Raw genomic sequence first — 27351 nt, forward strand, 5'->3', positions numbered from 1 at the left:
TGGCATGAAAAACGCTTTATTGGCTCCGGGCATCACTCCACTGCTTTCACCTGTGGCAGGTTGACGTAGCTCTTCATGGGTGGGAGAGGCTTGATCTTGCGCCCGGCCCAGCCACCCTTGCGGTGCCACAAGCCCGTGTGTGGGCGCTTGCCCAGCCAGCGGTTCCGGCCCGCCTTCCCGATCACCCGCTTGTTGTGATCCACGTTGGACACGCGGCCCACCGTGGCCACACAGGTCTCCAGCACCTAGGGGACAGAGAAGAGCTGCAGCCCTCCCTGGGGACACACAGTTGCGTGCCCAGGGAGTCGAGCCAGGAACAGTGGAGTTCCTTTACCTGCATATGCCTTTTGGAGGGCAGCTGCACGATGGCTGTCCCATTCACTTTCCTCAGCAGCACCCCACAAGTACCTGCAGCAGGCAAGAGAGGAGGCAGCTGCCTTGAGCAGCAGGACGAAGTATCCCACCCTGTGGCAAGCACATCCCCATGCTGGTAACTCCCCAAAGCCCCCCACTGTTGTAGTAAATGCAGCACTTCTTTCTGAAGACAGGACCTTGAGGAATCAACAGGGCAGAGCTGCCCCTGCTTCTGTGCAGGGATGTGCTGCACTCTAACATGGGGAGAAAGTTCCCTGCCACTGGCCACCCAGAGCAGTGCCCCCCTGCCCTCCTCTCCATCTGTGCTCAGCCAAACCCCTACAAACAGTGGGTTCCCTGTGTGGGGACACACCAGCTGCCCGGATGTACTGTGCTCCCTTCCCAGGGTGGCTCTCCAGGTTGCAGATCAGCGTTCCGACAGGAAGAGCCCCCAGCGGGTATGCGTCCCCTTCCTTGGCTGACACTGGAAGACAGAAGCTGACAAGTTGGGCAAGGAGCAGCCGACGAGCCCTTGGCAAGACCGGCACAGCTGCCCCTGACCCTGGCGTGCACCTGCCATCCTGCCAATGTGAGGCGAGTTCGTGATGCTGTCCCCCGGCTGCATGTTCTCCGTGGCAATGATCCAGCGCTTGCGGTTGCCGCCGGCCACCAGGGCGATGTCAGCCGACCTGCACGGAGAACGCGCGGCGGGTGAGCAGGGGGCCATGGCTGGCGCGACTGCCCGGGCCCGGGGCTGAGCCCGCAGCCCGCACTCGCCTGCAAGGGTCGTATCGGACGTTGACGACCTTCTCGGTGAAGGGCTCCGGCGGGGCCCCCTCCTCGTAGCGCAGGCGCTGGAAGTCGATCATGCGGTACCGCCGCTTGTGTCCCCCACCGATCCCCCGCACGCGGATGCGGCCTGCCGGACACGGGAGCGGCTGCAGGTGGGACCCCCCGCGTCCAGCCGGCCCCGGCAGCCCGCCCACCCTCCCGCCCACCCACCTGTGTGGTCGCGGCCGCCCGTCTTCTTCATGCCCACGGGCCGCACGGTGTACTTGGCCCGGCACTTCCACAGCGGGTCGGTGGTACAGCGCGGCGCCGAGCCGCCCAGCCCGCGGCAGGCGGCAGGCGCCGACATCGGCCCCGGCAGCCAGGGCTGGGGGCCGGGCGGCAGCGCCGGGAGCCGGGCCCGGCGGGAGCCCGCCGACAGCAGGAGCGCCCCGAAGGCGCGGCAGAGCCCCAGCGCCGCCATGGCCGCGGGAAGGGGCGGGGCCGCCGCACGGGGCCTGGGCTGGGGCCGCCGGCAGGTGGCGCGCGCCCGCCGGTGCGGCGGAGGCGGCGGCCATCTTGGATTTAAAGGGGCTGCGCCGCTGAGAGGGCGGGTGGTGCCTGCCGCGGGTCTCGCCCCGCCCCCGCCGGGACCGGGACAGCGACCGGGACGGCCATCGAGGTGTCGCGCCGAGCAGGTTGGACGGGCGGAGTTACGGGGGCTCGGTCGCTCCTCTTGGCGGCCCTGGTGGCGGGAGGACACGCAGAGCCCGGCGGCGCAGGCCAGAGCGGGGGCGGCCTTCCCGGGGCGACGCTCCCCCGCCGGCCGCGGGGAGGTGGGACCCCCGCGGGGAGCTGGGGAGATCCCTGGAGTGGGGCTGGGGCTGGCGGGGCTCGGGGACCGTGGCAGGGCGCCCTGGCCGCCGGGGCAGCGGAACGAGCGGGGGCGAGGGCAGCGTTGGGGCCGTGCCCGCCGTGCCCGGGTTCGGCGGGCCGCGGTAACGCTGCGGGTCGGCGGGGGTCGGCGCTAAGGGTGCCGCCGGCTCTGCGGACTTTGGAGCCGGCGAGGCGCGCCCTGCGAGATCAGCCCCCTCCAGCCCCGGGGGAGCCCTGCTGGTGCCCGCTCTGCTCGGGAAGCTCCGGGTACGCAGGCTCGGTACTCCTGGCCTCCCCGCGGGCAGGGCCGACTGCCACGCAGGGACGGCCGGCGGAGGCCGGGAGTCCTCGAGGGAGGAGCGGAATGTGTATATGGCAACCGTGGGTCAGCCCGAAGTCCCGGCCGTGGCTGTTTCCAGGGTACCGTGGGCACAGACTGCGGGATTCACTGCTCTGTAATTAGTCTGTGTCTTCGTTGCCAGGAATGGCTTTCACTGTAACACAAATAATGTATGTTTGCAGTCCTGCTATGTAACTTATGTGACATGTAACCGTGCCATAGCTGTATGTACCCCACAGCCAGCCAGGTTTGCTCTCCAGAACTGGGGAACGGAGGACAGCAAGGTGCTTTAGGAAGCAAATATGTGTTGTGGGATGAAGCAAGAGAGAACCTGCATGTCAACATGGCTGGGCTGTTCCTCCTGGGACACCTGGGGGAACCTGTGGGGAGGGACAGGAACACCAGTGCAGTACTGCTTCAGGTTCAGGGAGATGTAGGTAGCTGGGGACATTGTAGGGGAGCACCATGCCAGTTGTGTATTACCGGGGATAGGATGGCCGTAGCAACAATCCAGGCTGGATCCTGTGTCATTGTCTTCTCTCTGAGCAGAGCAGCCAGAGACTGAACAAATGCTTCCCAGCGGTGCCCGGCCCAGCCCCGCACTGCACAGTGCGGACACACAGGGCTCCAGCCTTGCCAGATCTCCTGTATCTGGCCATTGCTGTAGGCGCAGCGATAGCAACCACGCAGCTGGAGGGTTCTCTGCAGCTACACCAGCTTGGCTTTAGGGGCTGGGATGGGGTCAGCAGTGGGGACACAGGCGAGGGTAGTACCAAACAGGATGTAAAACCTTCCACCACAGGATGGAGGGTGGGATGGAACAGGGCTTTGGCGGGCTGAGCAGGAGCCCGATGGTGGCCAGTGCTCCCTGGGCAGCATTTGGCGGCACCGCGGGGGCTCGGCCCCGCTCCTGGGCGCTCGCGTGGATCCCTGAGGAGGGAGCTGTGAGCTTGGCGTGCGTGGCGCTTTCTGCGCTCCCGGGAGAGCGTCTGACCGTCCTGTTCCCGGAGCCTGTCCGCATCCCTCCCCTCCCCCTGCCGCAGTGTGGTTGGCTGCCGAGCGCCGGGTGCCTGCGCCGCCGCTCGCTCCCAGGGCAGCGCGGCAGACGGAGCCGCGCAGCGCCGCGGCCGCCGCTCCTCCGCCGCCTCCGCGAGCACCGGCGCTGGACAAGCCGCTGCAGGCAGCCAGGTACCGCTGCTCTGCGGCGTGGGGCGGGGGACATTCCCATCCGGTGACTGAGGCGGGCAGGGTGCCCAGCCATCCTGGAACAAAGGACCGCTTTGATGCGCAGTTTCGGGCAGAGCTGATGAAAACTTTTCTTTCCTTGTGAAGCTTTCACTTAGCCAGGTGGGCACAGAATTTGTCTGTGGTGGTTCTGAGGGGTGAAGGGATCTTTCTGGCTTGTTTGTTTCAAGGATACGCAGCGGGCGTGCCTCCTGCTGCCAGACAAAGCCGGAGAAACGATGACGGAGGCAGGTCATACAGCACTGGCTCTCAAAGAGCCTTGTTTCGCCCCAAACCCTCTTTCCATTAATTAACGGCTTCCTGAGCTGTTCCGAAGTGGAGGTGCACCCTACCGAAGGTGGTGGGCTGGGGGAATCGCTGGTAAGCTTCTGTGAAGGAGACGATGCGCCTGGGAGGAGGTGTCTGAAGAAGAGCTGGGGGATGGTGTTGCGGTAGAATGCTCTGGCCAGGCAGCCGGGAGAAATCTGCACAATGGTTGGGAGGCAGCAGCACATTACCAGAAGCCGCAGGCTTCCCTGCGTCTTGCCTAGCTGGTATCTGGCATTCTGCTGCAGTTCGATGCTCGGGTCTCCTCTAGTGCCCTTGGTCTCCTCTCTGCCACCTTGGAGATGTGGAAAACACCCACCCCTGCCTGTGCTTGTGGGGAAAGAGGGTGGTGTTCAGCACACATCAGGTCAAAGATCTGGCCAGCTCAGACACAGGGTAAATAAACATGGCTGTGCTTTGCTGTAATTGGCAGAAGGAGCAGGAAGCATGTGTTCTCTCATCTGCTGTTTTGGAGGAATGTCCAGGTTGAAACAACAACATTAACCCCAAATACCAAAATGGCTCTTGGGGCACAAAGGACACGTGGCAAGATTCTGACCTTGGCAGAGTTGCTGGATAAATGCTTCATTTCCTGGGAAAGAGCCATGGAGCTCCTCAAAGAGCTCTAGCCAGACAGGGGAGCCAGAGATAAACCAGATCCTTTGCTTGTTACGCAGGTAGAGGTTTGTCCCTGTGACTTTGCCTGCCTTGCTGTGGTTTACAAAACCTGTTTGCTTCTGGAAATAGTAGCGCAGTCTTGCAGCCTGCAGTCAGCTGCTCTTTGGGGGTGCCCCAGGTACACCACAGAGGGAGTGTGGGCACACCAGAGCCCATCAGGGCACACAGAATGGCTCCAGAGCTCCTGCTGGTCCCATCTGCATCTTGCTTATCTCCCATACTGCTCAGGCACATCCAGTGCATAGCCCTCACATTAGACAGATGCCTGCAAAGGCACTGGCTCCTGGGAATTACTCTGCCTGCTTTAATACTGCTTCATGCTGTCAGGGCAAGGTAATGGCTCTCACTCTGTTTTTTATAGTGCAAGACTCCCAATCAGATTCTGAAGCTGGGAAGGGATGCTTGCCCTGGCTCCATTCCAGCTGCTTAGCTCTTGTCTCCACTAGCCTGGAAACATGTTTTAATGGTGTTTTGCTGTAGTCCCAGGCGCAGCAGATGCAGAATGGATTTAGTGAGCTGCTGCAGACATGAACAAGTTTAAAAACAAGGTCTTATCAGCTGATCTCGAGGTGCCAGCATAAGCTTGCTGGTGGGAGTGGTGATGACTGCTGTTCTCATTCCAATGGCCTGCTGGAAGGTGCAGGTTTTCCCAGCCAGCTGGGGTTGTAAACAATATGATGTACAATCAGAACAAAATGGTTTTCTGCTAATGGCAAAAATCGGTGCTATTTGTTTGGTTGGTTTTGCTGTTGTTGGCTGTTTTGTTGGGGTTTTTTTTACCCCTTGTTGCTTCCAATGTCTGTATTCTGTGGTAGTAACGAGTGGACTGAGACCTTTCTGGTCTTGAAAGGAGTGAATGATCTGATGCAAAGCCAACCAGATTACCTGCACTGTCTTCCTCGGAGTACAAATCCATATTGGAAATGGATCATGCTTTGATAATACAGGAGTTGCTTGCTCTGGTCAATCAGAACAAACACCAGTACCTTTTGTCTTGTCTGTTTCCAGCTGTGGGCTGGAAGGTGGGAGGGGTATGGGAAGCTCCAGTGTTCTTTCTGTAATGGTTTGAACATGAGTCACTGTGGCCAAGTCCTTGTAAAGTCACCTTATCACCACCTTGCCCTGGGTTTCAGGGAAGGGTATGTGATGTCATGTGTTTTATTAGAGATTGTAGGTGGTAGGGAGCTAAAGCTTCTGGGACAGAGAGGAGTGTTAGGAGGCTCCCTTCACGCTCTTTCCCTTCAGCTCCGGTCTCCTTGTGGGAGAGAGCTTCTGCTTGAGCTGCAAATCTAGTTCCTTAGTCCTTGTCCCCTGGGCCTCTTGCAGCCTGCTGGTTAGGACAGACATTCCCAACACAAGCCTTCCAGTATCTAGAAAAAAACCCCAGAGCTTCACAGTCAGCTAGAGCTGGCATGTGTCAGCTGCTGAAAGAAGCAATCCTGGCCTTGATCCCTGGACAGCCCTCCCTATCCCCTGGACAGGGATCAAGGCACATCAACAGCGCAGTCAGCTTGTACTGTGTTATACACGACTCTGAAGATTGGGGAAACTGGTTGGGCAAAGTCTTTCTGGGCTTGGAGACCGCCTTCAAAGCCATTTGAGGAGGTGCCTGGATGCCAAGGAGAGTCCTGGTTTTGGGGCATAGGAGAATGAGTGAGACAACTTCTTGCCTTCACTGCATGCTGTGTTGCTGCAGGTGGATTGGTTTGGGACAGAGGGACTGTCCCTGCGGGACCCTGCTGGAAGGAAGCAGGCACTGCATTCCCTTTCTCTGGGCCTCGGGTCATTTTCTGGTGCTGTGGTGCCTCGCTCCTTTTGTCCTGAGGAGGTGTTCACTAAAGGCAAACGCATTGACTTTATCTAGGAATTCAGATGAAGACTTTTTTTTCTTATCATTCTTTTTTTCCTCCCACAAGAGGATGGCTAAGTCATGGTCCAGGGGTCTGAAGAGTTTGTGGGATCTCCGTTTTGGGAGATGGTCCTTTAGCTAGACACAGATACCTGATCAGATACCTGCTTTGAGTGAGGGAATGGACCAAAGACCTCAAAGCATTCATTCCAAGTAATACTCTTCAAGTAGTACTCAAGCCAGACTCTTATTGAGGGGAAAGTTATAACACAACAATGCCTCTGTAGTACTTGAAGTCATCTCTGTGTTGGTTTAACTCTCTAGGCTGTCTGCAGTGCAAAAAAGGTCTGGGCTGGAGGCTGACTTTGGGAAGGAATTTTGGACAGGAGATGGGACTCTAGGTGTCCCCTTTTTTGGCAATAGGGTGTAGAAACTTATTGAGACAACTGGTGGCAGAGAATGTAATAGACATTAGAGTTTGAGTGACGTCTTTTGACTTTACAATTGCAGCTCAGGGATATGCTGGGTATGAGGTCCCAGGATGGTGACTCCTGCCTGATGTCCTCTTTGTGTGTTCTTCGTGGCTCTAAGGGAGCGCACAGGTATTTCTGGCAATGGTAACAAGCACCACAGAGCACCATTCCAGCTCTGGGCCTCACATGAACCTCAGCATTTCTTGTTTTGCCCATATTAGAGTAGCTCTGGAAATACCAACTTGGATGTGGAGCTCAGCAGCACCGGTTTGTCCCTTTTCTGTGGTTCTGCTCCAGGTGGCCTGGGGTGGTAACTCTGAGCGCAGTGGCTCTTCTAGCGGTGGTGTGTCAGTGTGCAGGTGTTCCTGGCAGTGTCGATGTGTCCGGGCTGTGCAGTGGAAGCCTCAGAGGCTCTGCACAGCTGACTATAATCTCCTAAATCTGTTTGCTTTCTGACACTAATATCAAAATAAGAAAATTTGTGCTCATGACACAGCCTCTTTGATAGCTGCAACTTTGTCACTCTGTTTGCTTTTTACTGCTTTTATTTTATTTTTCAGCATCCAGAGTATTAGGTGTTGGTTTTGTTGCAGTGTCCCTTAGGAGTGGAGACTCACTGTCTTATTTGCAGTGTCACTTCTAGCTTCATTGGACGTCAACCAGTCATTCCTGAGACCCTTTGTTGTTCAACAGTAATGAGCTGGCAGAGGTCCAAAGAAAAGCAAACAAACAAAACAAAAAACCCTTTCTGCTTTTATCAAGTCATTTTGCTTCCCAAATGTATAACCTTGCTGTTTCTCCAGGTAGCAAAAGCATGTCTCACAGGAGGAGACTGGGATAATTATGGTGAAGCAAGACAAAGCCCTGTGTTTCCATTTCTAGATGCTGCCATTGGTATCGATCTCTCAAATGTGGTCACTTGTTCTTGCTGTGGGTCAGACTTACTCTTTTCCACAGGAAGCTTTTTTCTAGAACCCAACTGTCTTCAACTACCTTACATCACTTATATCCTTAGATCACCTTCTCCTACAGAAGAATTTGCTGCTGAAAATGTGTTTCAGTTCTTTACAGAAAGTGCTGGCAGACCATCTGCAGTTTGAAGGACGCTGCAGTTATTGTCTTGTGCAAGTTGGGACGGTACCTTGTGTCTCACATGGGTCCAGGGACATGCAGAGAGGCAGTGAACTGCATTTGTTGAGTTGTTTGTAGACCTGAAATCTCTGTCCTGCTGTAGTTGACTCCTGATTTCCCCGGTGCCTTTCCTCCCCCATCCCCATAGCGTTCTAGCATTAGGCATCATAACCTAAGCTTTAAGATTCATTTGGACTCATTTAATCTGGCATCCTTGTACATGTTGTGGGTTGAAGATAGAAGCAGTGAAGCTTCCAGCTCTTTCCTCTTAAAGGTCTCGCATATGGGAGCAGTTTGAGAGGCAGAAGAATGAGCTGCTGAAATTGCTGATGCTTAGTGATTTCGCGGTTATGCACTTGAATGCAGGAGGAAGGTTTTTGCCTGGCAGGATGTAGTTGCTGATGGATTCCCAGCTGATTGCTGCAGCTGCCACAAAGCTCAGTGCACGCATGTTCCTTCCCTGTCCTCCAAGCAGGAGCAGAAGAGGGGAGATGAGATGGGTGTTGTCGGAAAGCTGGGCTATTCTAGCAGCTCACTGTAAATAGGGAGGACGTGCCAACTAGAGCGGAAACGTGCGAGTGGAGACCTGGGCTGGGACACCTGCAGGTCCATGAGCACTGCAGCAGGATAAGCTGGGTACAAGCCTCTCCATCTCTCAAGGAGCTAGGTGGAAAAGCATTCTTTCTTCCTGTTCCAGTCTGAGCCCCACCCTGCAAAAGGCAAACCATGATGTGTCCCTTCATCTCTGCAGAAAACCTCTGAGTGTTTTCTGCCTGGATAAAGGACACTCAGTGCACCTTGCTGAATGTAAAGGAGTAGGTAAGAGTCCCTATACAGCAGCCTCAGCCTGCCCGACCTTGGTGTTTGCTGCCATAGCAAGTGTTTCCTCTCTGGAGAGCTGAGCACCGAGTGTAGACCTGTCAGGGGAGAGCTAAAATAAGGCAGTTTGGGGGAAAATTCCTGCTTTGGAAGGATAAGTCAGCTCCTACCAAGGTTTGTTGCTTTTCTTTGCTGTACAAGAGGTACCAGCATTCAAATGACTTCTCTGCAGTCTCCTGTTTGTTTTCTTGTTGAGCAGTTGTGTGTTGTTCTTAGGTTTTGCACCCTCTGTCCAGCCTGGACAATCCTCTGTCCACAGTTGAACGTGGAAACGTGTTGGTACCTAGCAGAGCTATGCTTCCAGGATGTCACCCTAGGGGAGAAAGGCCAATTATGTTGGTATATGTAAGGTTACAGATGTTTGCACAGCCAGTGAGAGAAGAAAAGCCTCTATTGGTATTCCTTGAAGGACCTGAGGAAGTAGTTGCAGGTAGGATGAGTCTTATATGCTGTGGATCAGGATGTTTTGATTTATTTTTCCTTCTCAGTCTGAAATCTTTGCAGTTTCAAAAAGCAAGCTGATTGTGAGGACTGTGAAATGCGTGAATGTTTTCTGCTGGAGGGGCTGAAGAAGGAGTGTTGCTGTAGTAGAGGTACTGGTGGTTTAACACAGCAGTTTCACAGTTGAGGAGTAGTTCTGTGTACAGTGGAATTAATGAGGCTGATTTTCTATGGATCTGGGTCTTGTCTGTCTGATTCTGTTACCTAGCAAGGTGTGAGCTCTGGTGGCTTTTTATCCTGTGATATGTTCCTCTTCCCAGTATGTTTGTATTGCACATTTTAAAGATGGCAGCAAGATCTCTGCAGGGACATAAGTGATGCTGCCATGAAAACTGTCAGCACTTCACAACTGGCCCAGTACCCACAGGGACTTGTACAGCTCAGCTGTGTGAGTTTTAGAGCAGAGTTCTAGTTTTTTGTATGTTGGGTATGAGGCCGTTCCTGGGTGTGTTCTTGTGTCACAAGCATTGCCTATGGGCCAGAGAACTCCCACTTGCCTGTTTCCCTGTTTGCAAGTGAGTCTGGGGCTATGTTTCCTTACAAGTTGAAACCAGTGATGGGGCCATTTAACCCTTTAGCAGTTATTATTACCTCGGGTTCTGTGGAAGAGGTAAGTGCCTGCTGAGCCTTCCTGGGAAGTTGTCTGGACATCTTTCAGAGCATGAGAGTGCTTGGCCAGATGAGGCAGCACTAACACCCTTTGGGCTGCCAACCTCTTTTCTCTAGGGCTGGGAGTTGTTGCACGTTTCTTCCTGAGTTGTGCTCACCTGCAGAAGTCTGCCTTAGGCAAGGCTTCCCTTATTGCTTTAGCACTTCATCCCACTCCAGGTGTGGAAAAGGTGGGAAAAAGAATAACAGGGGAACTGTTGACCAGAACGTTTAGCTGCCAGTTTCTGGAGAATGAGTTTGGAAGATAGGATATGAGTGGAAACCAACTCTCGAGACAAATTTTTCCTTTTGAAACAGTAGTCTATGTCCTCTGTCTTGCCCTTAATGAGGTTTTTCATGCTATTCTTATCATATGGTCTTCTCTGAAGCAAACTGGCATAAGTCATGGTCCAGATGAGACTATTTTGGTATAAAATACCCAATGTGCAGGGTTAACTGCATGTGGAGCATGACAGATACCCAAAAGTGAAGGATACAGTGAAGTGTGAGTCAGAATTGGTGCTGATGCTCAATCATGAAGTGAATGTGAAGTCAGCATTGTGACTTTGGGGGAGGATGACTCAGTTCTTGTTCAGAAGTGTGAACAGAAACCCAGTCTTCAAAAGACATGAGGTGTTTCTGCCCTGCTGAGGGTTCAGTAAGGTCTCTGCTGTGTGTCGAGGGTTTGCTCCCCTTCCTGAGGGATGGATGTACATCATTGGAACAGAAACCAAAGGAGGGTTGAGAGGAGAGTTCAGGCCTGTAAAATGACTGGAGGAAGAGTGAGGCTAAAGAGGAGGAGATGAGTGGCTTTAATAGTGAGATGTGTGTACTTAAAGCAGCTGTCCCAGTGCTGTTTGTCATCTTCACTCTAAGTGCTGCAGTGAGGAGGAAGCTGGGCCTCTCAATTGCTTGGGGCCCATTGCCCAGTAGCTCCCTGGCAGCTGGGCTGTGGGATCACCTTGGGCAGAGTGCACAGGTGAGGAGGAGCCCTGCCAGAAAGGGGAGCTCTGCTCTCTCTGTTCCTGCAGCTGGGGCAGTATTTCTGTTCTCTCAGTAAACCAGGCACAAGGCAGCTGCTGAACTAAGAGCTCAAACCATGCAGAGATGGGTCCCGCAGGAGGTCAAAGGCAGATCTGATGGCAGCAATTCCCTCACCTCCTCCTGTGTAGATTCTGGGCAGCTTGCTAGCTTCCTGGCAGCAGGGCCCTGGGCACTCAGGTTGCAGAGGCCTCTGCCAGCTCCAGGAAGCAAGGAGGTGCTGCTGGGCAGGTGCTGCTTGTGCAGGGCATAGCAGGGGGCTGGTTTTGGGGTGACCTGATAACAAGGGGGGAGGTGGCTTTACTGTTGAGTAGTGTGAGGAGGCTGCTGGGGTGGCCCAGCTGGAGGAAGAGGCTGGGACTCTGCTAGATGATTGAGTCATGGAGCAGCCAGGGTCTTGCTGTAAGGGGTCTTGCCTTCCTCTTGTGTCTCTCAACCTCTGGCCTGTTGTGTTTCTCTAGCTCCTGGACTTTGTATGCAGGGGTCTTGCAGCCACACTGACATTGTGGGTTGTAGCACGTGGTGTCCCTGTGCAAAGGCAGTAGCTGAGTACTTTCCCATTGTATGTCTGGGGGGAACCGGACATGGAAGGAGTACGGAGTCCTTAGGCCATCCAGAGGAGTCCTTGGGCTGGCAGCAGGGTGAATGAAGATGGAGAAGTTGTTGGTGTTTCAAGTTGCACCTCCACAAGGATTATCTTAGTGTGACTGTAGCAGTTGGTGTATGTGAGCTTCCCCAGTCAGGCAGTGGTGTGGTGTGTCCTGCTGGTGGCATGTCCCTTAGTGCCACAATGGCAGTTCTGTGCTGAGGCTGCAATCCTCAGGATGTACTCTTCTGGTCAGGCAGTATTTTGGCACAGTGATGCCACTGATGCCTCCCTGTCTGAGACACTCTTCCAGGAGATTTTCCTTTGAGGAAGCAGAAAGCTTTCAGCTGGCATCCCTCCACTTTGTGTTCCCTTTCTTCTGCAGGTGTTGAACTCTGACAGCCTCTCTGCATCAGTGGTTTGTGGGCAGAAGGTGTATAGATTGAAGCCCCAGCTGCCAACCACAAATCTCTGCTCTTAAATGGAAGCTAAATTAGTCTTCCCCCTGCTGGGAGTGTGGGGGTGTTGGAGGTCAGCACTGGTTGTAGCCTTTTTGTCTCCTGTCCACGTGGGCCACCTGCGCTGGTTGCCAGCACTCCCGGCCACAAAAGCAGAGGCACGTGCCCTGACAGCTGCCTGCTGCCAAAGGGAAAGGGGAAGATGAAGGAGAAGGGCTTAGAGTAGGCAATCAGTTAAATGCTGTCTCTGACTGCTTGAAGGAGGTTGTGATACTTGTGTCTGGTTGTGACTCTCTGAAATAGCCCTGGGGCACTCAGGTTTTCTCTTGGTCTCTGTGCAGGCCTGCAGGAGTAGGACTATGTCCACCATGGTGTACCCAAGGGAGGAGAAACTGGACAAGCTGAGCCAAGAGGAGATAATTTCCAACACCAAGCTGGTAATGCAAGGGCTGGAAGCACTCAAGAATGAACACAACTCCATCCTGCACAGCTTGCTGGAGACCATCAAGTGCCTGAAGAAGGATGAAGAAGCCAATCTCGTGCATGAGAAATCCAACCTGCTCCGCAAGTCAGTGGAGATGATAGAACTGGGGCTTGGAGAAGCTCAGGTGAGAGTGGTCGGTGATCCCCTAGGTGTTATCTGGGATTGGCAGCGGAAGGGTGGGCATGTGGCCATTTCCCATAAGCTGCAGGAATGGGAAGGGGCTAAGTGTAGGTGGCTAGCATGGGACCCTCAGCATGCATGTGAGGGAGAGACAAGAGTGTGGTTGTTACTGACTGAGACTCTTAACAAGGTGATGATGGCCTTGTCCAACCATCTGAATGCCGTGGAGTCAGAGAAGCAGAAGCTGCGTGCTCAGGTGCGGAGACTGTGCCAGGAGAACCAGTGGCTGCGTGATGAGCTTGCCAACACCCAGCAGAAGCTGCAGCGTAGTGAACAGACCGTGGCTCAGCTGGAGGAGGAGAAGAAACACCTTGAGTTCATGAACCAGCTGAAGAAGTATGATGAGGATGTCTCGCCTTCGGTATGCCCCAGTCCTTTTGAGCAGCTGCTTTTGTGGGTCCGGGAGGTTGGATTGGGAGAACTGCCTGGGTGTGATAACATTGTCCTGGATTTTGCCCCTTCCCAGCTACCATGCACAGCAATGCCTGTAATAAAGGGGGCCTGCATGGGGCAGAGTCTCTGGATTTTGTTCTGTGCGGGGAGATGGTGGCAGAGACAGCAGGAGAAATTGAGTGTGTTGGTGGGCTGAAGAAGAGCTGAGAGTTTGGCAACTGACTCAGCCCAGGCTGCTGCTGCTGTCTCTGCTGAGAACCAACAGTATTTGTGATTCTCATCCTCTCAGGAGGAGAAGGAGGGTGACTCCACCAAGGACTCTCTGGATGACCTATTCCCAAATGAGGAGGAGGAGCATGGTCCTGGATGTAAGTGTTTGCTCATGTATGGGTGCTGCTGTCTCTGTTCAAGCCTGCTGGGCCAACTGTGCCATGTTTATTTCTGTGCCCACAGTGCCCCACCAGCACAGCAGTGCCGTGGCAGCTGCCCAGCAGGGAGGTTATGAGATTCCCGCACGCTTGCGCACCCTCCACAACCTTGTCATCCAGTACGCCTCGCAGGGACGCTATGAGGTGGCTGTGCCGCTCTGCAAGCAGGCACTCGAGGACCTAGAGAAGACATCAGGCCATGATCATCCTGATGTGGCTACCATGCTCAACATTCTAGCACTAGTGTACAGGTGAGCATGGTGGGGAGGGCAGGACTGGGCCAGGACAGGTTTCTGCACCTCTGGCTTCCCTTTACAGCACATCCTGGGGCTCCCCCAGCTGCCAGTGGTTTGCCTTTCAGAAAAGTTTTGGCCTAGATGGGGTATTTGGTTTGCCAAACTCCCAGATATAACTAGGGACTGAGTAAAGCAGGGAGGAATGGAGAAATGAAAGGTCTGTGAGGGCTGGATCTGTGTGGAAGGAGGACTATCCATAGTTCTGTCTGCTGTGGGCTCTGGTGTCCAAATCCCAAATAACTGCTTGACTTTGCCCTGCAGGGATCAGAATAAATACAAAGAAGCAGCACACCTCTTGAATGATGCTCTTTCCATCCGTGAGAAGACTCTAGGCAAAGACCACCCAGCGGTGAGTGTCTCCCTCCTCTTCCAGTCACTTCTTCACTTTTGGGTGCTGCTGGGGCAGTGTTCCAGCAGTTTTACTGCTCCAGTGTTTCCTGCTGGCTGGTTCAGTATGGCCTGTAAGGAGTTGGCTTCTCTTGGATCCTGTGATATAGGCAGGGCAGGATCTGTCTCCTGTCTCTGGACCTCCTTCTCTTGAGAAGCAGCAGTACTGCAGGCATGGAGGAAATGGGACAGTCACTGTTACTGCTGCTTGCACCCCTTGTTTGGTCCTGCTGGAATTTGCTTTGTTTCATGCAGAAACTTCTGTCTCTGTAGGTGGCAGCGACTTTGAACAATTTGGCTGTTCTCTATGGCAAGAGAGGGAAGTACAAAGAAGCAGAGCCACTGTGTAAGCGAGCCCTGGAGATCCGTGAGAAGGTAGAGTCTTCCACACTTTCTCCTCTCAGCTCTCCCTGTGGGCTTTCTCCCATTACCTCAGTGCACATGGGAAATCCAGGGCCTATCTAGTCTCTTCAGCTGCTGATTCTGCCACCGTCTTTCCTGTCTCTCCAGTGTTTGCAGCCCTAGAGAGGCCTGCCAGGAGGGGGAAGCTGGAATTTCTCCTCTTTGCCTCTCCAGTCCTTGGCTTTTATCTGACACAGTAGACACTGTAGTCCCCCCAGCACATGCCTAACTCCAGGAGTCCGCTGCAGTCTTTGTGCCTTCTCTTCTTTTGTTCACCCAGGTTCTAGGCAAAGACCATCCTGATGTGGCCAAGCAGCTGAACAATCTAGCCCTGTTGTGCCAGAACCAGGGCAAGTATGATGAGGTGGAGTACTATTACTGCCGGGCCCTGGAGATCTACGAGAGCTGCCTGGGTCCTGATGACCCCAATGTGGCCAAGACCAAGAACAACCTGGTGAGGCCCTGGGGAGAGGCTGTGCAGTGTTGGGGAGGGGTGCTGTGGGAGAGGTGAGCATTGCATTATGGCTTAGACACAGAGCCATAGCAGCAAGATGTGGGCAGAGTTAATCTGTTTCCTAGTGGGACTGGAGCTGTTTTGTTTTGGTTGCAGGCTTCCTGTTACCTGAAGCAAGGCAAATACAAAGATGCAGAGGTGCTGTATAAGGATATCCTTACCCGTGCTCATGTGAAGGAGTTTGGCTCTGTGGATGGTTTGTACAGCAGAAGCCCTTGGGGCTGGGGAGGGGTTTCCTGTCTCTCAGCCTAGATTTATCTGGTTCTGGTGTTGCCCAGACTGAGGGATGGGATGCCTTGCAGGGCCCCTGCTTTGGGCAGCCCTTGAGATGCTGCCATTCCAGTGTCTTACGCTGTTCCCTCTCCTCTCAGAAGTCTCAACCCAGTCTTTATAGGGTTGGGAATAGTAAATGGCACAATCATTCCCAGGCATAGGCTGAAGTTTCTCCTGTGCACCTGGCACATGTGCTTCCACTGGGAGGACTTGTTCTTTCCTTCCCCTGTCCTGCCCTTGCAGTGTTGGTTGCCTTTCTTGGGACTTGGGGTGAGGGAGCAGGGGGGAGGATCTGGAAGTGTTGTCACCTCCCTCTGATGAGGTGCTAGCTCTGGGGACAGGGTACTGAGCTGTACAGGAGGCAAACAACAGCGTGGGGTGGTGAATGGACCTGTTTTGCATTCTTCCCCACACAGATGAGCACAAGCCAATCTGGATGCATGCAGAGGAGAGAGAGGAGATGAGCAAGGTGAGTCTGATCCCAGGGGGTTTGATCTTCTCTTATCACAGCCTATCTCTTATCTCCTCCTTCCTGGAGAAGCTGCAGTCTGAAGAGCTCCCAAGTCCCGGAGGTGTCTGGAAAGCAGGGATACAGCACTGCTGCTCCCTGGGGCAGCAGGGAGGGAAGGCCCTTCATAGAGCAGGGTGTTTTTCCTCGAGCAGGGCTGTTCAGTCTCTCGGCCATGGCTGCATGCTCTCTCTGGTTTAGTGATTGATCCCTCTTGGGCATGCAGATGATGGAAGATGGCAGATGGCAGAGGGTTGTGCTGCAAGGCCTTGGAACTCCGTTCCGAAGAGCTGCCAGTACCCAGAGCATAAGTGGCTTCTGAAGCAGCTCTAAGGCTGTCTAGGGAAAAATGGAGGTCAAGAAGAAACTGCTGCTGTCACCTCTCTTAGGAAATGGAGCCATGTCTGAAAAAGATGTCTGCACGGGGCAGGCCCTAGCTGGCCTCTGAAAGAGGATAGAAATGGACTGTGCTTGCCTTGGGCTAGGCTGAAAGGCAAAGCTACTGCTGCTCCTGTAGCGCAGGCCCTGCTCTGTGGGCAGTCAATAAATGCAGCAGAGTTGTGTCTTTGCTTTTGCCACGTCTGAGGCCCCATCTGCTTTTTGGCAACTGGTTGAAGCAGCAGAATGAAGGGTTCTGATCTAGTCCTCTACCTGCAGTGGGACTCTCCTTTTCTTTTGCCCTCAGAGCAGGCCCCAACCCTAGAGTTCAGGCAGCAGTCTGGCAGGCTTGACTTAGGGACTGATGAGTCCCATCCTGTCAGCCCTGAAAGCAGGGCACTGGCACGTGCTTCCCACCGGCATCCTGTGCCTTCCCATTGAGCTGCTCTGTGTGGCTCCCAGTGCAGAGCACTGCTCAGCTTTACACTGTTCTGGCTGCTGTACTGGGAAGGCTCTGCTGTAAAGAATCTGCACTTGCTGCAGCACCATCCTGGAGAAATCCAAGTTGGAGTAGAGACCAGGCTCCCCTTGCCCCCTCTGGGATTGAGACTCTTCTGATCATATCTTTGGAGGATTTAGGGGTCAAATGTAGATAGCTGTAGTAGGGAGCTGTGCTCCAGATAATGCAAACTCTGCCATGGGGCAAGAGAGCATGCTCAGGGGCCCACAGCTGGAGTAAGATTCACTTTACATGTGCGTCTTAGGCAAGGGCTAAGCCTCTTTCCCTGACTCTGGGGCTCCCGTCCCCAAGGCAGCTGTGCCTGTGCCCCACAGCAAAGCAGGGTTGGCATTCCTGTCCAGGCAGCAGTAGTCACAAACCTGCTTGTACTGCTGGCCCACGAGCTGAGGCTGATGTACTCTGCCTTGTGCTGTTTCCTTATCCTCTGTTAAAGTAGAGAGAGCTTCACTGCTTTTTTCCCTTGCCCCTCTTTCCTGACAGCAGAGAGAGGCCAGCTCATGCTGGCCTTGGGCAGGGCCTTGGGCACAGCTGGCAGCCCTGGCGTTCAAGGTTTTATCTGCCCCAGAGGATTTGACACCTTTCCTATCAGGTTCAGAAACCCTTTAGGGCTGCCTCTACACAAGCTTCAGAGGTGTATTGAGTCCTGAACTTCCCTGTCCCTGGTGCCTGCCCAGGCTGTGTAGGCTCTAGTGTGAAGAAAACCACATGTGCCTGTGGCACAGGGAGACTCAGGCATGTGGGATAAAGAGCGGAGAAGTGCTGTGGGACTGAGTAAGAAAAATGGTCCCCATGGAGACAGTTTCTTCTGGGCTAGAGGGGAGCTCATGCTGTGAAGCAGCGGCTCCCTGCACCTGCTTGATGCCACAGACCCACGGACCCTGGGCTAGCAGCTACTGCCCTGCAGTGTGGGTTGTCCAGATCGTCCTCCTTGAGCATCAAGCTCTGCCTGCTGTGCTGTTGCTCTGGCCAGCAGCCTGTTTGCAGCTGACTGGGACAGGGCCAGCCAGCTAGCTTTGGGGTGCAAAGGGGACTTTGGGGTGGGGAGGGGACAGCTAACTGGGCTAAGCTGCTGTGGGGCAAGCCTGACCTTGTAGGCCAAAGGCTGGGATGCAGCTGGCTGATTCCTTTGCTAGTCCTGGCTGAGGGATTTAGTGCCCGTGGTGACTGGCATACCTGTGGAGTTTTGTCTCCCTTTTGCATGTTGGTTGGGGTGTCATGCCCTTCATTATGCCATGAGAGTGGGCTGTGTTGTTCCTGCTGCCTTTGGTACTGTGGAAGGGGGTAAGGAGGTGGGATTATGCTTCTTCCTGGAACTAGGATATCACTTTTGCTTGCGGCCCAAATATGTTGCCTACCAGGAACCTGCTGGGCTTCATCACTGCATTTGCATATTGTGTTTCCAATGGTTGGGCTGGTGCAGGGGTGCAGCCTGGGGTCTGACCCTGGCATCCAGTGGGAGAGCACAGCCCAGAGAAGGGCAGTAGGTATGGGACTAAGCTCTCATCTCTCCTCACCCTGCAGAGCAAGCACAGAGACAGCACTCCCTATGCTGAGTATGGTGGCTGGTACAAGGCCTGTAAGGTTAGCAGGTAAGAGCTGGTTTGTGGGCAGCTGTGGACTCCGGAGCGGTGACCCCAAGGCTCCTGCTCACCTTCCCTCTGTTACCTCAGCCCAACTGTGAACACCACTCTGAGGAACCTGGGTGCGCTATACCGGCGCCAGGGCAAGCTGGAGGCAGCCGAGACCTTGGAGGAGTGCGCAGTTCGCTCCCGGCGACAGGTAACCCCAGAGGGACCTTCCCTGGTGTGGGGGGCACTGCAGGGCTTGGGGTGGTGGGTTATGGCACTGCCTTTGGTTGGGGTGTGGTGAGGGACTCTCCTGGACCTCTCTGATGTTCTTGGTTTACATTCCCATGACAGCAGAGGGCCTTGGTGGTTGGGGTTGCATTTGTGCAGAGGTGCACACGTGTGTAGGTGTGTAGGGTGGTGCATGTGTGCATGGATGGAGCAGATGTCCATGTGTGGATGTGTGGGGAAGGCATGGCTCACTGAGTGCAGAAATACTGCAGCTGGGTTAAGGCAGGTTACTGGGCTTTGTCAGCTGCTGGGGAGACCTACACTTACTGGGAACTTTTTTCTCCAGAGGCAGACCTAGAATTTCTTAGAGTATCTCTTGCCTTAAACTCCTCTCAATCCTCAAATAATAAAGCAGGAGCTATAAGCACCTAGCAGAAAGACTGAAGGACAGCCAAATCCTCCACACTTCAAAATGTGGTGGAAAAAAGCTGTCAGGGGTACCATGCCCTTGTTCCACAGGGTTGGTTATGCCCTTGTGGGGACTCATTGAGCTGGGAGTTCATACAGAGACTACTAAGTGCAGGATGGCATTTGGCTCCATCCTGGTTGTGCTGGGCAGTTTTGGCTATGGTGGGGCAGTGGCCAAGAGAGGGAACAGGAACCAAGCACAGTGATGGTCCAGTGGATCTCTAGAGGGAAGGAACACAGACAAAACACGGTTCTTCCTTATCCTTTCCTGCTTGCAGGGCATTGACCCGATCAACCAGACAAAGGTGGTGGAGATCCTGAAGGAGGGGGATGGCACAGAGAGACGTCGGAGCCTGGGAGGCAGCGTCAAGTACGAGAATGCCACAGACGGTAGCGAGGAAGTGAGTATGGGCGTGGAATGGAGCGGGGTAAGTACAAGACACCATCAAGAATGGCCTCAGCCGGCTGCCAGAGGAAAGGGACAGCCTGGCTGAGGGCTGTCCCTGCGTGGCCTGTCGTGGCATCCTTGTCTGCCTCCATTCATTCCCTGCACATTTCCTTCCCCCTTCTTGGCATGAGCCAGCCAGCCCACAAAGGTGCGTGTCTGGGTCTGGCTTCTGGTGTACAGAACAGATATTCCCAGCTGAGGGTTCCTGCTTCCGGGGGAGCTGCCAGGCCCTGGCAGTGCACAGCATGAGCTGGTCCTGGTCTGCCCTTAATCTTAGGCTTGTAACCATATTAACATCTCTCCCTGCTGCTCCCCTCTGGAGGCCCTGGCTGAGAGCATCAGCCCCATCTCAGACTCCCCCAGCCTGTGAGAGCCATTTGGCTGGCTGTCCTGCACTGTGCCACTGACAATGCTGAGCCTGGGGAGGGTTGTGTGTGTGTGTGATATGCCTGGTGTGTCTGTGACTGACTGACTGACTGCAGGGCACAGGAATAGTCTGTAGTCAGCATCTTTGCTGTCCCCCTCTCCTGGTCTCATGCCCTCGGCAGGCTCTGGCCAAGCAGAGGTGATAAAAGGCAGGTCTTTTTGGCAAGCTGGGCTAACCAGTGAAGGCAGTAGAATGGTGTTAGCTGAGGCCCAGGCAGGGCAACCTGAACCTGTCTAGGCTTGCTCTGAGGCTGAGGGTGACTTTGGTCACTAGCTCTGAGTTTGGAGAAAGGTGGTGATCCAGGTCTGGAACAGGTGCCTTTTGTCTCCTGCAAGCAGGAGGATGGAGAAGAGGCAACAAGTGAGCATGGTGCTGGTGGGTGCTTGGCTCAAGGGCTGCTAGAGCTGTTAATGCTACATTCCTTCTGCAAACTCTGACTGAGAGCATAGAGTAGCTGGGGTTGTTGCAGCCTGGCACAGGCAAGACACTGAGCACACAGAGTCCTTTGCTGCCCCCTCACATTTGCTGTCACTAACCCTTCCCCACCTGGCTCTGCTCTATCCCCACCTGCATGAGCTCCCTCCCTTCCTCTTTTTCCTTCCCTGTTGCCATGACAGCCCTTCAGCACCCAAAGCCTGAAGCCTGCTGGCTCTCTTGATTGTGGATTGTACACAGGAGGTGGCTGAAGGGGATCTGGAGAACAGACCTCCAAGTGGACCCAGCAGCTTTGCCAGATGCAAGGCTGTCCTTTGCCCCAGGTCTTGGCATTAGGACCAAAGAGGGTCTTAGCTCTGGCAAGGCACCAACTCTGGGCCCCTGCACTCACCATTAGTAAGGGGGCTAGACAAGCACAGAGGGAGGGCTGCAGGTTTGGATTAGAATCACCTGGTCCCTGTGCTGGCTGGTGTCTCTGCAGCTCCTCCTGACTGTGCTTGGTGTTGGGTGATCTCTTTGCATTGGTGATGGTCTCGGAGACCTTCCTGATACTTTCTGAGCTGATCATCCTAAGGCAAGTAGGCAGTGCCACCCTCTCCCACAGCCAGTCCCAGACAAGGGGCATAGTCCCTGCTCATATGACCCTTCCCCAGGGGTCTTAGCAGAGCTTCCCTGCTCCAGACAGCTGTAAATAGAGGATTTGAGGGCTAGCCCAGCACCCTGGGGGACACAGCTGCTGCCACATGACTCCTTTTCCAGCCTGCTGCACACATAGCCAGTCTTCTCTCTGAGCCAGCAGCCCTGCACTGTACTGAAGCTCCCTGCAAAAGAAGGCTGAGGCAGCTCCCGCTGCTCCTGTCTGTCATGGCGTGTTGTTTTCTGTGTTGGTCCAGAGACCTCTGATGTGCTGCCTTAAAGCAGCCTCTGCTGCCCTCCCTTAGCTGTCCTCTGCTGCAGGCAGGGCTGTGGGAGCCCCCAGGGTGCCCTGTGCCCATAGGCAGCTCTGGAGCACCCCAGGGCCTGGAGCAGCTGCTTGCTGCCCAGGTAATTGGGATGTGAGAAGAGGGGCATGGCATCAGCTCCGTGGTGCAGAGGCCTTGGCAGGTACCCAAGGCCCAGGAGCAGGGAGCCCTTGGAGCAGGAGACCCAGGCTGTTCCTCCCTGAGCTAAGCTGTTCCTGCCAGCCCACTAAGCCCACTAGCAAAGAAGTGAGGCTGCAGTTTCAGCCTCACAGGACTCTCTCCCTGCCCAGATGTGGCCTGTGGTCTCTGCATGCAGCCTGGGCCTTGTCCCACCTGCTCCCTAGGTGACCTGCAACCTCACAGCCTTGTAAATTGTGTCTTTCTCCTCTCTGTGCACTAGGCTTAAATGCCTCCCGAGACTCCCTCTTTCCCCTCCACCGCAGTCACCTGGATGTTTGTGTTGTATCTTCCGACTTTTCCTCCACACCATCCCTCCTTCCTCGGCAAGAACTCCACGCCAGTCCCCCAACCCTCCTGGCGCGCGAGGGCACCGTGACGCCTGCAGAGGAGTGCCTGGCCACATGGCCCAGCTCCAGTCCCGTGGCCAGCAAGAGCAGGAAGAATCTGCGAGGAGCTGCCAGCTCCCCCAGGCCAGGGTGACGGGCCACTGTCCCCTTGCATGCCCCCACCCCTGGCCTGCCCTTGCACATCCCTGGGGCCCAGGCCTGTGGGGGATTGTCTTCACTCCAGGCTTGCCGGCTCCATTGTCACTAGACATCCTCAGCCCTCCTAGCTTGTTCCCTCCATCTCTACAAAGGCACGAAGATGGAGGGCTGTTATGGGACAGGGAGGCCTGGCCTAGGCAGGGCTGTCATGTGCCCAGTTGCTTTCTTCGCTGTAGGCTTAGCTGATATTAGTGCCTTGTAGCAAACCTGTGCTGGTCCCCAGTGAGATGGGCTCTCCCTGCAGCACAGGGCAGTCCCCATCTTGCTGCCCTCCTCCCTGCTGAGCTGTGTAACCCAGGAGCATTGTGTGGGTCTCTCTGCAGAGACACGGGAGTGTAGGGCAGCCCATAGAGCTACTGTATACCCATGGTGAGGTGAGGGGGCAACAGCCAAGGACTGTGTACAGGAACAGGGACTGGCCATCACAAGCATGTTTGGCAGCAACCTCCTGACTGGATGCTATAGCCAGGCTCCTCATCTGGCATTAAGGGGTGAATCAGCCCCCCCATTGCTACAGGGCTCTTAGGTGTGGCTGGTGGGAGAAGTAGGGGCGAAGTTGTTTGCTGTTCCTTGAAAGCAGAGGAGGGGTAGGAAGAAAAGAGAACTTTTTTGCAAGGTCCAGACCCCAGACTATTAGAAGTGGCTGAGATGGGGAAGGGACTGGACTGGAGCAGAGTGGTTGAGAGAAAAAGAAGGTGCAAAGACGGACGTGAAGAAGCAAAGAGCTAGGGCTGGAGGTGCTCTGAGCACGTGGGAGCAGATGGGATGGCTGGAGGGAGGTTGCTTCCGGGGAAGGGGTTGGATTGCTCACAGGTCCTTGGGGCTGACTGCAGTCTGGCTGTCCCTAGCCAAGTGGGTGGGAGATCTGTAACCCTGTTACTGACAGGATCACAGTGCTGACCCTGAGGAGGTGTGGAGGTGGCTCAGCGCCTCTGATGGCTTCAGGCCTTCACAGGGTCTGGTGCTGTTAGTCGTTACTGGGATACGGAATGTGTCCGAGGGCCAGACTCCACTGTCTTGGGTCTCACACCCTTGGGTGTACACCCTCACCCCACCTCCGGTAGGAAGTGAACCTCCCAGTCCTCCTGTCTGGGAAGAAAGCTGGGGGGGCTGCAGGCAGCAGGATAGAGCCCAGGGGCCAGCACAGGACTCCTCCTTATTTATTTAGCTAGATCCTTACTTTCATGCTAGTCATCTGGCAGGTTGTGATAGTAAATGTGCTTCTGTCTGTCTGGGCCTGGCTTTCCTGTGGTGGTGCAGAGGCCTTGGGGTATATGCATGCTGCTCCCCTGGGAGCTTGTGCTTACTGAAAGGACCGTGGGGCATGGAGCCCAGGGCTGAATGCTCCAGGGCTGTACCTTCCCTGCATCTCTGTCCCAGTGCTGCTCCATGCTTCTGGAGAGTGGTGAGTTCCCAGTGCAGGGTGTGTTTGGACCTCAGGGCCACCTGCCCCTGTGCTTTGCCATGTCCTGGACCTGGTGCTGTAACAACCATACCTCTAATTAAAGGTAGACTGACCCAAATCGCTGCCCTGTGCTTCTTTCCATGCTCTGTAGGCCAGCGTCGGTCAGCCCCAGGGTGGTGGGTGCAAATGCTGCTGGAGCAGGTGTGGGGGTGCTTGGTGTCTGTCTGTGTGTGTACAGGGGCAGGTGCTGCCCCCAGGGCACCCCTCCCAGGTTGAGCATTGGAGATGCAAGACCCAGCTCCACTGTGCTTTTTTCCCTGTCCCCCAAACTGGAGTTGCTGCTAACCTCAGCTCAGTAACCATGTGTGGCAGGGCTGCCCTGGGGCATCTGAGCTTGGACCTTCCCCAACAGGCATTTCTATTTATCCAAAGAAATACCCCATTGTGTCCCTCAGTGCTGAGCTCCACACACTGCCAAATCCTGCCCAAGTCCTCTGCCTCCATGCATTAGGCAGGGTGGGAGCATGCAGGGGAGAGGAGCTCAGTGGTGGAGCTGCTTTTTTTTTTTTGAATGCTCTCATCCTGGTGGGTGCAATGGGGTGGGGGCTCTGCGGCAAACCAAACCCATAAATGTTCTGAGTTAAAAATAACCTGTCAGAAAAGGGAGTGGGGGGAGAAGAGAGGCTATTTTTAACCCAGCATGCAGCAGCATTTGGTTCTGGTGTTGGTCTGCAGTCAGTCTGCATCACTGCAGCTGGGAAAATGTGGCTCCATCCTCCAGCCCTGATACAAGAGCATACTTCCTGGCCTGATCCTGCTGCCCTTGTACCATGGTCCTGCTCCCCTGTCCCAGCTGTGTTCCCTCTTCCACCCCTGGCTTGTGTGCCCTGGGAAAAGCAATAGTGCCTGGCATAGCAGTACCCTGCAGGGAGAGTGGTGACTTGGCGGGGACGCAAAAGACACCTCCCCACCTTTGCTAATGCTACGCACTGATGTTCAGCTCATCCAAAACCTGCCCGGAATGCCTCGTGCAGGAATCGAATTGTTTACTTTGCTGCTTTGGGTGCTCTCTGCATTTCTGGTGAGTGGGTCCCTTTGCAGCAGCAACACATGGCTCTCAACTTGGAAAACTCTCATCCCAATGAGAAAGTGAAGAGGTTCAATGTACTTGTTTTATCCAAGAAGGGATGAGATGAATACCAGGAGAAAGGTTTGCTGGTAGGAAAAGTCCTGGTCAGCTGTTAGAGAGCAGTCTAGGGGTGGATCAACTTTGGGTAATCAGAGCAGAGGACCACTGGAAAAGCCTTGCCCAGGGCCACAGTCTGTAGTGGTCAGCACAAGGGGGTGACTGGCCTAAGGCACAGACCATGCCCACCTGCAGAGCTGCTTGGACAATGCTTGGACAGTAATTGCTGGTGCTAGCCTGAGCCACAAGGCATTTTGGTCATTAGGAGCGCTTCAAAGGGGCTCCCTCCCATCTTCCTGAGGAGTAAAGGGCTTTTGCCATCACTTTACCTTGATTTCTTCTGCCCCAATGTTCCAAGGGCCATTCGAAGCAGGAGCAGGGAAGACTGCTGTTATCAGGCCATCAGAGCAAAAGTAATTCCACATCAGCAGTGGTGTCACAACCTTATGTAACAAGCAGGCCAAGCCACAGGGGAAGAGCTTAGTGCCATGCTGACACAGTGGCATGGTGTGGTGTCATGCTGGCATCCTGTGCCTTGCATGCATGTGGAGCTAAGTGCAGGAGGTGGGCTAGAGCCTGTCAAGGGCTGAGAGCGCCTCGCTGAGTACTGGGGGCTTTTGGAGGCATGTGGGAGGAAACAGGCTGGAGAACAAGATTTCAGGCTGGAGCTGCCTGAGTTGCTCCAAAGGCTCAAAGCTAATTGTCTTGGGGGTGTTAGAGGTGGGACAAGGCTGTGTGTGCATTGTGAAATGGTGGTGTGTGGTGTGAGTGAGCCTGCAGGACCAGGGTGTGCATCGGTATGAGTGCTGGACAGAGAGGAGGAACAGTGATGGTGTGGTGAAGAAGGGCAGGGGGAGGGGGAGGATGAGGATGATCTCTGGCCAGCAGCAACTGAGGAGAAAGTCCCAGCCGCATGTCCTGACCTGACAAAAGTATCCCTAATCTTGGGACTCCCATCAGGGCTTGTTGTCTTCCTGGCCACTGGGACCTCCTTGGCAGTTGCCGCCTGAGCTGTTCTAGGTGATGGAGCTGTGTCGTGTTCGAGCAGGACTGTGTGAGTGCCAGTGCCATTTGTGCTGGTGGCCTGGGGCAAGTCAGCAGCCTGTGTGGGTGTTGAGCTTGCACAGGGCAGGAGGGAGTATCAGTTTGGATGAGCCAGACAATAGTGGCAGGGGGCCCTGACTGTATGGCCATCACGTCCTGTAGAGAACCGGGTGAGGGGAAGCCACGTAGCGAGCAGTAAGCCTGCTTTGGGCCAGGGCTAAATCCTCAGTGCAAGTGGGCAAGAGGATGTTTGGAGCCAGTTCCAGCCACTCATCAGCAGCATGCCAGAGCCCGATCAGCGCCACTCAGCCATCACCCTGGCTTGTGTCTCTGTGTCCAGGATGGCAGTGGCACTCTCCAGCGCAGCAGCTCCCTGGGAAAAATCCGGGATGTGATACGGAGGAGCAGTGAGATGTTGGTCAAGAAACTGCAGGGCAATGGTCCTCTGGAGCCCAGGAACACCAGGTACGTGTGAGGGTCAGGCTGCGTACAGGGCAGGTGGGGGCCCTGCCACCTTGTGTGTCTGGGTCTGACTGCAGCATGATCACATCTGCTCTCCTCTGCTTTCTTGTAGCATGAAACGAGCTGCATCCTTAAATTACCTGCACAAGTCTAGCGATGCTTCATTTGAGGTAAGCACATTGTGAGTGGTGGGGCTGGTACAGGAATGCATGTGAGGCTGGGGGCTGTGTGGCCAGCGGTGCAGGGGGTGAGGGGCATAATAGTAGGTCCCGGGTGCAGTGCTGAGAACCCCTGAGCTTGTAGCCCCTCATCTGAGGTCAGAGCTCCAAATCTAAAGGTGTTGCTTCCAAGTACCCACCTCCCTCCCTGCAAAGCTCACACAGATTGGGAGTAAAGGCAGCAACTACTGTGTGTGACAGCAGCCCCAGGGCTGTCCTGGCTTGCAAGGCAAGGGGTGCAGGAGTTGGGGTAGCAGCTTTGGGGCACGGGGGTCGATTGCAGGTACCTCATGGGCACTGTATTTTTTCCAGGGCACCCAAGGCCTCCGTGCGGAGAGCAGAGGCTTGAGCGCCAGCAGCATGGACCTGTCCTCCCACAGCTCCCTGCTCTCCTCCAACTGAGCTGGCGGCTCTGCTGCTGGGCACCCTGGCTTCGCGCTGCACGGGGCAGCGCCCGGCACCTCCCCACACCACCTACTCCGTTCTCCCCGTCACCGGTTCTCGTGCCACCGTCCGCCTGCCCAGCCCGGCCTCCCCCGGGGGTCCCTAGCTAGTTCGGGCACCGCAGCCCGCCCGCATGCTCCTCTGCTGCTCACCGGGGCCCGCAGCTCTGGTGGCCGGCATGCTCGGTACCAGTCACACACGCTCGCCAGGTAGAATTGCCAGCCCGGGGAGGAGGGTCGTCCCCGGGCCGGGGCAGCGGCGGGAGTGCCCCATGCTCCCGGGACGCCGGTCCCCCGCCGGATGATCGCTGTACTTTATTTTATTAAATAAAACCGACCCTAGAAGCGACCGCGGCTCGGCCTGAGGGGAATGGGGCGGGGGGGGCCGAGGGAGGGCGCCGCCTGCCGGGGGACAGCGGCGGCACGCTCCGCGCGG

At 55.2% G+C, this 27351-nt stretch overlaps 2 protein-coding genes across 8 annotated transcripts; one reads left to right on the forward strand and one right to left on the reverse strand.

The window, feature by feature from the left end:
• MRPL2 (mitochondrial ribosomal protein L2) lies at positions 1-1619 on the reverse strand. Its single transcript, XM_039569049.1, has 6 exons — positions 1357-1619; positions 1132-1273; positions 928-1043; positions 728-838; positions 335-408; positions 1-245 (listed from the first exon to the last, which is right to left on the reverse strand). Exons 1-6 carry the CDS (start codon positions 1604-1606, stop codon positions 33-35), a joined length of 906 nt encoding a protein of 301 aa, XP_039424983.1. The 5' UTR covers positions 1607-1619; the 3' UTR covers positions 1-32.
• A 94-nt stretch (positions 1620-1713) lies between these two features.
• KLC4 (kinesin light chain 4) lies at positions 1714-27264 on the forward strand. 7 transcript variants are annotated; one of them, XM_039568675.1, is made up of 16 exons: positions 1714-1820; positions 12475-12741; positions 12928-13158; positions 13480-13558; positions 13644-13869; positions 14176-14263; positions 14575-14676; positions 14984-15157; positions 15314-15413; positions 15907-15959; positions 18418-18485; positions 18567-18675; positions 19439-19588; positions 26133-26257; positions 26367-26424; positions 26785-27264. In XM_039568675.1, the coding sequence occupies exons 2-16, from the start codon at positions 12493-12495 to the stop codon at positions 26872-26874; spliced, it is 1902 nt and encodes a 633-aa protein (XP_039424609.1). In that variant the 5' UTR covers positions 1714-1820; positions 12475-12492; the 3' UTR covers positions 26875-27264. The 7 variants fall into 7 exon arrangements, with proteins under 7 accessions (XP_039424609.1, XP_039424611.1, XP_039424612.1 ...); XM_039568677.1 differs by having other exon boundaries at positions 19439-19561; XM_039568676.1 differs by lacking the exon at positions 1714-1820 and adding an exon at positions 1855-1958.
• Positions 27265-27351: the final 87 nt, after the last annotated feature.

This window comes from Corvus cornix, chromosome 3 (genome assembly GCF_000738735.6).
Source record: "Corvus cornix cornix isolate S_Up_H32 chromosome 3, ASM73873v5, whole genome shotgun sequence".
Taxonomy (NCBI): domain Eukaryota; kingdom Metazoa; phylum Chordata; class Aves; order Passeriformes; family Corvidae; genus Corvus; species Corvus cornix.